This window comes from Anser anser (assembly GCF_964211835.1).
Source record: "Anser anser genome assembly, chromosome: 1".
In the NCBI taxonomy this organism is placed as follows: Eukaryota; Metazoa; Chordata; class Aves; order Anseriformes; family Anatidae; genus Anser; species Anser anser.
This window is the reverse complement of record NC_139720.1, coordinates 123,298,534-123,308,128: the sequence shown is the minus strand read 5'-3', so window position 1 is coordinate 123,308,128 and position 9,595 is coordinate 123,298,534. Positions and strand designations below refer to the sequence as shown.

The following is a 9,595-nucleotide window of genomic DNA, read 5'->3' as shown; positions in this document are numbered from 1 at the left end:
AAATTTTAAATGGCCTGGAACAGAAGATGGATTGGAAAGTTGACACCAAAAACCACTAAAGAATCAGCAAGATCATTACTTATCATTTTAGCATGAAGAGTCAACAGTTATCTATGGTTGCTGGATGCAAACAGCACATAAAGAGGTGGGAAGCACAGCATGAAATGTATCATGTGACTACACTAAGAATTGCCAAGGCATCTCTCACCATAATGGCAAATCATGGCATGGGAAAGAGAAAAAAAAAAGTATCTTTTCCTCCAATAAACTGACTCCTGTGTGCCAAAATCTCATATTGTTTTCCAGGATTTTTCCCCCATAGATTACACTCTCCCTTTCTCCTTGATAGGGCTTTCCAGCTTCATTACAACTGTTTCATTATCCATAGCCAAATGCATCAGAAAAATACATTTCCAAATACACTGAGAAAATTACAAGGTAACAGCAAACCAACTTAGATCAGGTATAACTGTGCCACTGTTTTGCACTACAGACTTAGCCTTCTTCACACATAACTTTAAGGTTTGTTCTGAAGCTACTGTAGCAATTCAGTTTGCCATGAAAATTGCATCTGTAGTGCAGATGCAGCCAGCTGGCTTGAGGGACACTGGTTGAATTTCCTAAGTATACTGGAAAGATAAGGAGGTAGCATGTGAATCTACCTATTAAACACCACCTGTGATTCAGTTACATCCACTACAGTCTTTATTGCAGATACTGCATCACCTGTTTCCTCTAGAAGTTACATATAAATGGTTCAAGGCATGTATTGCAAATAATGAGAAACTCAGCAGAGAAGGAAAAATGTACTAACACTTCTTTCTTACTTGCTGCAGAGTGGGCCTGTTTAGGGCACTGCAATTAGGCGTGTGGATTTTTTTTTTTCTAAGTTTTCTCTCATTTCTTTTGCATACATACCTCTTAAAACAAACTGGCTTAATGAGGGAACTAACCTCAAAAAGAACAATCTATAGAGACTAATTTGTCCCTTTTCATTCCTCAGCAACAGATTTTACCAAACATTCTCGCTAAAGGAATTCATCACATAAAGTATTTGCATTGCTAGGTTAAAAAGAAATAGTGCATCGTATTCACGACTGCAATTCTGAATTTGTTTTCCTTGTTTGTTTGTTTTGGGAAAACCTGACATACATACTCTTCAGTGTGCAATGGAACAAATTCAAAAGTAATCTGGATACCCGAAAGCTTTACTTAGTTTACAGGTAAATTATGGTGGCATAAAACCAAGCAACATACAAATCAGCGCATCCTACAATGTTTTTAAAGAACTACCATACTTCTGTGAAATTTAATGCACATTTCACTCCTTTTTTCTTCACAATTAGAGAATATAGGAGCAGCTCATGATAATCTAAGAAAATTTCAAACTACCCTCTTAAATTACAAATGTGAATAGCTAGAATGAATTGCTTTTTATACTCACTTGATATAATACGGCACTTTGTTTGGTGAGATTGCCCTCTCCCAGGGGCCTTGGACAGAAGCTGTCAACAAACAAACAAACAAATAAGTAAATAACTGCACACATACATTCATACATACAAACATACCTAGAAGAGAAACATGGAGGTCAAGTTCAAAGCAAACAGGAAAGACAACATTAATCGCTAGAATTACAATTTTACACTTGGCCACGCTGATATTGGTCTGTTTGCTCAGTTGCCCATGAAGGCAGGAAGGATTAACCTGCTGTTCTGAAATTTCTGGCCTAATCTGAGAGAAACTGAACTCATTCAGCTGCAAAGATAAATACAAAAAACTCCTTGGCTACTAAACTTCAAGAACAGATATGAAGCAGAGCACAAAACCTATCTCTGTGGTTCAATTCAACCTCTTTTATAGGGTTCCTCCTGCTAATGTGTTTGGCTGGTTTTACTTCAATTTCTTTCTCGTGTGATCAGTCCCTTCCATCTTTCTAGGACCAAGATTACACTGGTTTATGCTTTATGCTGAGTGAAGTAAAATTGACTCACTATTATATTATATCTCACTATTTTGTTTATTCTCTTGTTGACTTGTTCTAAATACAGAACAATTTCATTTTTATTTCTCCACATTACTAATTGTGCTTAATTGACTTCCAGTAACAGCAAATAATGGAGAAAGTAACACTCTGACCACAAGAAACTGTGAAGAAATGATATTACTCACTCTTGGCTATCAGTGTTAAATCTCTACATCGACTTACAATGTAATGAAAATCTTCTGTAACAAAGTTGTATATAAAACTTGTTGTAGCCAAACAATTTTAAATAATGTGTTTTTGTTATAGGCAGAGACATCTTATAGTTTAGGATGCAGTCAGAAAGCTAGTTTCTGTGTTTGTTTGTTTGTTCTTTAATTATGAGTTTTCTATCTGTCCAGAACAGTTGTACCAAAAATTTTCTTTTATAATATAGTGATTTCTTTATATGAAAAGTAATCTAGCTGGAAAAAAAATGGCTGTTTGCTTCCCCCAATGTAATCCTTCTTTTTAGTGACCCCTGCTGTTCACAAAGGAAAATAATTGTCTCCAAGACACAACAAAGGATCAGCTGCTTGATCATTTGGCTCAGTCTTCTTTCTGTCTCTCATTTGAAACAGACCTTTCAATAATGCTTCAGGTACTTTAACAAATCCATACAAATATGAGCAACCAATATCCACATTTCATATAATTTCTACCAAAACTGTTAACCAGATTCACATGAGCGAATTTGCAGAATGAAACACCCTGTCCCCTGCTCACAGACTAGAATGTGGACAAGAGGACTTGACAACCATGGCTGAGATTACTGGTGGCCTTTGAAAAGCTTACCGCAGTACCTTTGATGGTCCTGTTGTCACTGACTTTAACCCCCACCTAAATGCTTGTAACTAAGCTGTGTACTGCTTTCCCATTACTTAAACTTACATATAGTTCTGTGCTTCTTAAGAAAGAAAGGAGAAATTTAATTTCAAAGGTAGGAACTATGATAACAGAAAACTCTTGAAGTGCACCAGAAATGCAGAATGAATTATAATGGTAGCTCCCATGGAAGAAGAGCATGATAATGCTGTTGAAGTGTGTGTCACAACCCACACACAAAATTACAGAACTGTATTTTCAAACACAAATATTCAAATATATCAGTTACAGATGATGAAATATTCCTTCTTAGGACAGGGACTGATGTCTCGTTCCATGTCTGCACACTGCAGAGATGAACAGCTGTGAAGGTGCAGCTTGCCACTCATCGAGCAGCAGCTCTTTCGGGGAGTACTAACTGCAAGATGCTCACAACTTCAGTTTCGTATAGCCTCAAATGATGGAAAGATGCAATCTGTTACATAATCTATATATGACTGCAAAAAGTATCAAAAATGGAATATCATGTCATGTATTGATGTTAACTACATTAAAACAAGGAAACATCCCCTCCTTTTAACCCTAGTTTTACATTATGCTTCATATGCAATTCTTAACCATAATTCTTATTTATTCTGTCTACTGGTGAGAACATAGACTGCTGTTAAGTGTAGTTTTGGTGACTGATCTGATACTCTCCACAGTCTAGAAGGGGGTACGAAACCAAAGGCAAGGAGTTAGACACAAGGTACGATTTAATTTTACATTATCAATGCCTTGGTGATTTCTTTGTATGCTTTTATTCAGTAATATGACACAGTGAGTTAATATGTGGCACATCGAATATCTTTAAAAGGCATACTCAGTGGCAATTATAAAGTCTCTGACCCCATGGGATTGTGTTATGTGAGGACTAAGTTGAATCGGATTATACTAAGTTATAATTTTTGAAAATAAAATACCCTTCAGTATTTACTAAAAATTGACCTTCTTCCCTATCTCTCTCCAAAACAGTCATTAATATTCCTAGTGGGAACACCACCAAGCTACAGTTCTGCCACTCTAAGATTTGTTTTCAGTTAAATATCTACAGGACAGATTGTCACATATTTTTGGAAGGTGCATTTTTTCTGTTGTTTCTGAATTAATCTGCATTAGAGTTTTGCAGTCATAACTTATTATCACAGAATCTTATATAAAATAATATTCTCAATACATTAAAATAGGAACAAATACTTTGCTTTCATGAGAACTAAGAGCTTTAGGAATAACAAACAATTCTCTGATGTTCTGCATAATTGGATTTAGTGTTACTTCAAGAGATTGCTGTGAAGCTGTCTATAATACACTTTTGCTTTCCTGGATGATTCTAGTCTTGCCTAAATTTGAGTTGACAAAATACGTGTACTTTTTACAGCTATGCTAAGACAATAATCATTTCATTTTTGGCAGAAGCCCAGAAGCTGAGAGCAGCTGTTTCTTATCTCTGGTTACCAGTATGGGTTTACTGTCCATTACAAAGCTAGTGCAGGTAATGGACATGTGTCTTTAATTCCTTGGTAAGACCATTTCAGTTGTCCAGCTAAATACACTTAGCAAATGTTTTTCTGTATGACACTGTAGTATCCTAGTGTGCTGCAGCACTCAAGAAACAGACCTTTCCTTATTGCCAAGTGTAATTCAAAAGTGTTTTATTGTTCTAACTTGCACAGTGCAAGAACCCATTATCATACACCCAGCTACTTGCAATGCCATCTACTGCAGTTAAATACTACAACAAAATACAGGGCATTTTGAGAGTGAATTTAGATTTCTGTACTCTTTCTTTTTATTGCTACACACTTTAATGGTTACCTAATTTGAGAGTTTAATTTTTTCTGTTGGTGTGCTAATTTCTAAGACTTGCTTTGCCTATTGTTCAACTTAAGTAAACATGGATCTTGGTGGTACGCCTACATCCTTATTTGTTTTCAGAATGTATAATGAAACCGTAGCGTAATGGCTCTATGGACTTCAGCAGTGTTTTAATCTGTGCAGGGATATGAATGAAATATTAACTAGTATGATAGCATAGTTTTATCTGAGTTGATATTATGAAACTAATCTGATAAATATTTCACTTTAGCACTGCAAATATAATGAAAAATACATGTATGTTTACTAATATTAAAGTATTCCTTCAGCTATTCAAAGACTTGATTTAGTATATCCAGTTAAAAATTACTCTCAGCGATCCTTATTTAAAAAGTCAGCACACACCTCTCATCACCTTCCAATGGCACAAGTTTACATTTTCAGTTTTAAATACAGAGAAAATCTTTTGAGTCTCAGTTAACACTTGGGGAGCATTGGCCAACAGTTTCAGGATAGAAATTGTAAAGTCCAACCACCTAGTACCCATATTCCATGCACTGTTATGTATATCTTATCAATTATTTTTTCTTAGAAATTGATTGTATTTATTATATCTGCATTTCATCTCCATGATAGTTAAAGTGGACCTCATCTATTTGTTCACAACCAAGACCTGTACTACCTGCTTGGTGGCCACTGCATTTGTAGCACAGCAAGGTGCTTTTATGTTCATATTTTAATAATGCTGCTTCAGCCTAGGAGCTCTATCTGCATGACTGCTATTGTCCTACTTGGGATTATCATCATTATTATCTTCATGCAACCACAGGGCTAGGAATTTATTTAATTCTTCACATAAAATGTGTTTTCATACCAATTATTTTCACTGCAGCGAGGTACGAAATTGGTGACTTCAGATAAAGGGAGGCAGGAACAACAAAATAATGAGATGGTCTCTGGGTCTGGGAAGCATCTGACTTCCTAAGGATCAGGTACCTTATCCTTTCAAAGAAGATGCATCAAGTATTACCAATTATTTTCAAATGAGACCATTATAGATGATAAACTATTGTGCTCCACAGACTTTAAAGAGCTTCTGCTTCTCTTCCTGAGAGAATATGCTAAATCAATGTTTTCCCATAATCAGTTCATGATATTTGCTGGCAGGATGCCATCTCCAATCGGTATGCCTGTGTAACAGTGGCACAATAGAAGGCTTTGCATAATTTTTGAGTTCTTCAAGATCCTTTGCAACAAATGTCGGTATATATCTGTAAAATATGACTTTTTCCAGATTTATAGAGAATTGATTTCTAAATTATGTGCATTTATTATTGTACCAAGTGAGACCAAAGAACAGATTGTGTTGTGTAGCAACAACTGTGTAGTGTAGCAGTCTGCTGTTGCACCATGTAGCCGAGAAACTGAAATCAGAATATACTGACTAAGCAATTTAGAAGTTACAAGGCAGAAACATCAATCAAAACCCTCCTTTCCTAAGAACTACACAGCATGAGGTCTATTCTGCTTCAAGTCCTAGCTTGCCACGCTGCACATGTGGATGATTCTCAGGCATTTCAGAGACAGGGAACTACTTCTCAGATTGGAGTCTGCAATTCTTAAACCCCAGCAAACATCCCCTGCTTCCCTGCAGAGCTAGAAGTACTGTCTATTGCTGCAACATACATGCAGGCTTTTAAGGAAAATACCATCTTCAGAACACCTCTAATCAATCTGAAGAAGGAATTATCAGTCATGAAAGCACTCAGCATGTGGTCAGGAACAGTATTAACTCCTTTTACAAGAATTATAAAAGAGGACTTGCCATTCTGCATTTTCTGCTGGAATCCTTATGGCCAACTTAAGATTTCTTACCTGCAACCTAGGGTCAACATTACATGATATGACCTAAATAATGCATACTTGAAATCATGAACAGTGTTCCCAGTAGTTTCAAAATGCCACTTGTGGCACAAAATGTAAAATCCACTTAATACTTATTTTTCTTAAATGTCACGCTACTATAAAATAGCAAAAATACAAGCATCTACTTGATAAAGAATCTACGTAATAAAAAATTCTGCATGAAATACAGCCAAGCGATATAGTCTGCATCAATCCACATATTCATACAGATACTTCATATTGTTAACGGTGTCTGTTGCACTTCTATGCTGTTGAAACTAAAATCTCTAAAACTTGTTCATCAAATGAGGTCATAAAGTGACCTCATCAAATTGGTAATGAGTTTTCTGGAAATGGAGTAAGATGAATGCAAAAATAAATCTGCTAAATACCCATGTCTCATATAGAATATATAAAAGTTTTCTTTCTTTCTTTCTTTCTTTTTTTTTTTCCCTTCTTTAAGGACATCTTATTTTGTTCTTTTTAAAAAAGTTTCAGAACTGTAACAGAACAAGGTCTGGTGGAAGTGGGCTTGTAGTTTAATTTTAGTCTAAAGGAGGTCTCAGTTCTGAGTGGATAAATTGCAAGTTGCACACCTGTAGGGGAGAAAGTGGCCGTATGGATTGCTGAAAGGGTAATAACATTAAGATCAAAAGTTTTTAATTAAGGCAATGAAACCAGGTGAGCCCATGAGAGTGCAGGAAAGAATTTATCTCCTTAACTTTTTTCAGCTGGGCACAGCGACAAAGGTACCAGCAAGGCTACTAAGTACCCAAAACCTAGGCTGATATTCTTCCCAGGGATTGCCAGAAAACTGGAATTGGGAGTGTAAGACCCTAATTAGTAATGAACATGCAGATGAGCATTCATGATAAGAAAGTTAACCCCTCAAGTACTTGACTGTCTAAACGTTGAGGACCCAGGTGACGTCCTGCCCTTTACACACATAAGGTTTATGTCTAAGGACTTCAGGTCAGCATCGTTCACAAGGGACTGCTGGGTCTTGCTTTCCAACTTCAGACAGGCCTTTAATAAACTTTTTATTATACCCATGTAACTCACCGATTTTCTTAAAATTCTGAGTTCTATAGTTTTGTTCTGGCTCTCCAGGAATATAAGATATACCATGGAAAATATAAGATATACCATGGGTCATATAAGATCACAGAATCACAGAATGTTAGGGATTGGAAGGGACCTTTAAAGGTCATCTAGTCCAATCCCCCTGCTGGAGCAGGAACACCTAGGTCATGTCACACAGGAACGCATCCAGGCTGGTTTTGAATGTCTCCAGAAAAGGAGACTCCACAACCTCTCTGGGCAGCCTAAGATATACCATGGGAAATGATAAGAAATGGCCAATACTCAATTTCTCAGCAGAAGCACATGCAGTCACTTTGCATTTAGATAAAATAAAGAAAAAAAAAAAAAGGCAGTCAGTCTCCTCTAACTGTCTTGACCACATTTAAATGCTATAATAAAATCCTCGTGCTTCCAGAGAGTTCTCAGATTTAGGCTGGTCCTTTTGAGACTACTTATCCTCTATCTTTTTATTATTCCTTGGTAATATTTGCTATTCAAAACATTCACTGTGATTTCTAAAAATATTAAATCATATATCCCACAGACATGGATGAATGGACATGGTCTTTGATGTCTGCATGTCAAAAGTGATATCTGGAAGACAATATAAGATAATGTATGCAATGAGAAATAAAAGAGAAAGATACTGCGGTTTGCACTGGAAAATGATCTCTCAGCTGAATGGGTAAAGTGTCTAAAGAGTCCTGTAGCCCTGTCGTTTTTAGAGCCTGATGTCTTAATTAGCAGGACTTGCCCTTTTAAAGACATGTCTGCCTGTGCAAGAGAGCTTCACTACCCTCTGTTTTGCATAGTAATCTAAGCACTCACCCTGCAAGTGGGAGGTGAGTACCTGACTTCTCTCCCAGCTTGAAGGAATTCAGGCCCACATCTCTGATTTCTCAGGAGAGTGGTGTAAATAACAGAAAGAAGGGAAAAAGAGATCTGAACCCTAGCAGCTTTGAGCTTATCCAGAGAAGCAGAGACCTAGGTTATATAGCCCACTCCTATGGTCACATCTTTTACTTTTAAGCAACAATTGCCTACCACAAAAAACAGCAGCTGCGCAAGCACTTTGATCACTAGCTTGTAATGTGAACTGCTGGCTCCAGCTTTCCCGACCTTTCTGTTTCTGAATGAAAGGTGTTATGGCTGCTGCACATCACATTAAAGTCAGTGCTGTTGTGGCTTGGTAGACTGAAACCTAAAGCCATAGTTAGTTGCCTCCAGTTAAAACAAAGTTCCTGGCACAGGGTATTTCGGTGTGCAGATTTAAAAATCTGGCACTGGTGCATCCAGGCGGCAGAAGCTTGTAGCCTGGGACATAAAAGTCACAAAATGTTAGCTAGATGTAAAGTAGTCTTTCAGACTTGCAAATCTAAATTTCTGTTTCTTTTATTTCCAGTTTCTCTGCCGTGACAAAAGTCCGTGTTCTCTGAGTGGTTAGTGCTTGGAAAGGACAAGCAGAACCTGGCATCTGCTGGTCGAGCTTGTAGGTAGCTACCAGTTATATCAGAGCACTGCTTCATGGCATCACTTCATTGACATGCTACATATGCTAACAGATGATCTCACATTTGACAGTAAATTACAAGGCTTGTATAGGCTTTTAAAAGATGTAATACCTTCTGTTTTTTAGTGCTCACAAATGATTCACATGAATGAGCTACTACGTTAAAAAAACAGAATTGATGGCTGGCTGGTTAGCACAGAAAATGATATTAAAAACAATCTGACATCAATCTTACCTCTCATTTACTGCATCTCAAAAAAAAAGAAATACTGTTTTGACAATATAGGTGGGTCCTCCAACAACAGACAATGAATCCTGTTCTTTGTGAGAGGCAGTATCACAGATACAAATAAAGGAGTAGTCAAAAAAGTAAAATTATTCCAGAAGAGTCATTA

General features: G+C 36.9%; 1 protein-coding gene across 28 annotated transcripts in view; it reads right to left on the bottom strand.

Moving 5' to 3' along the window:
• Nucleotides 1-9,595, bottom strand: part of DMD (dystrophin) — a 1,241,706-nt gene that overhangs the window by 115,877 nt on the left and 1,116,234 nt on the right. For all 28 annotated transcript variants that reach the window (XM_083850706.1, XM_083850697.1, XM_083850709.1 and 25 more), the window contains one exon: nt 1,445-1,505. In XM_083850706.1, coding sequence (XP_083706832.1) covers nt 1,445-1,505 — 61 coding nt within the window. The remainder of the gene's footprint in view (nt 1-1,444; nt 1,506-9,595) is intronic.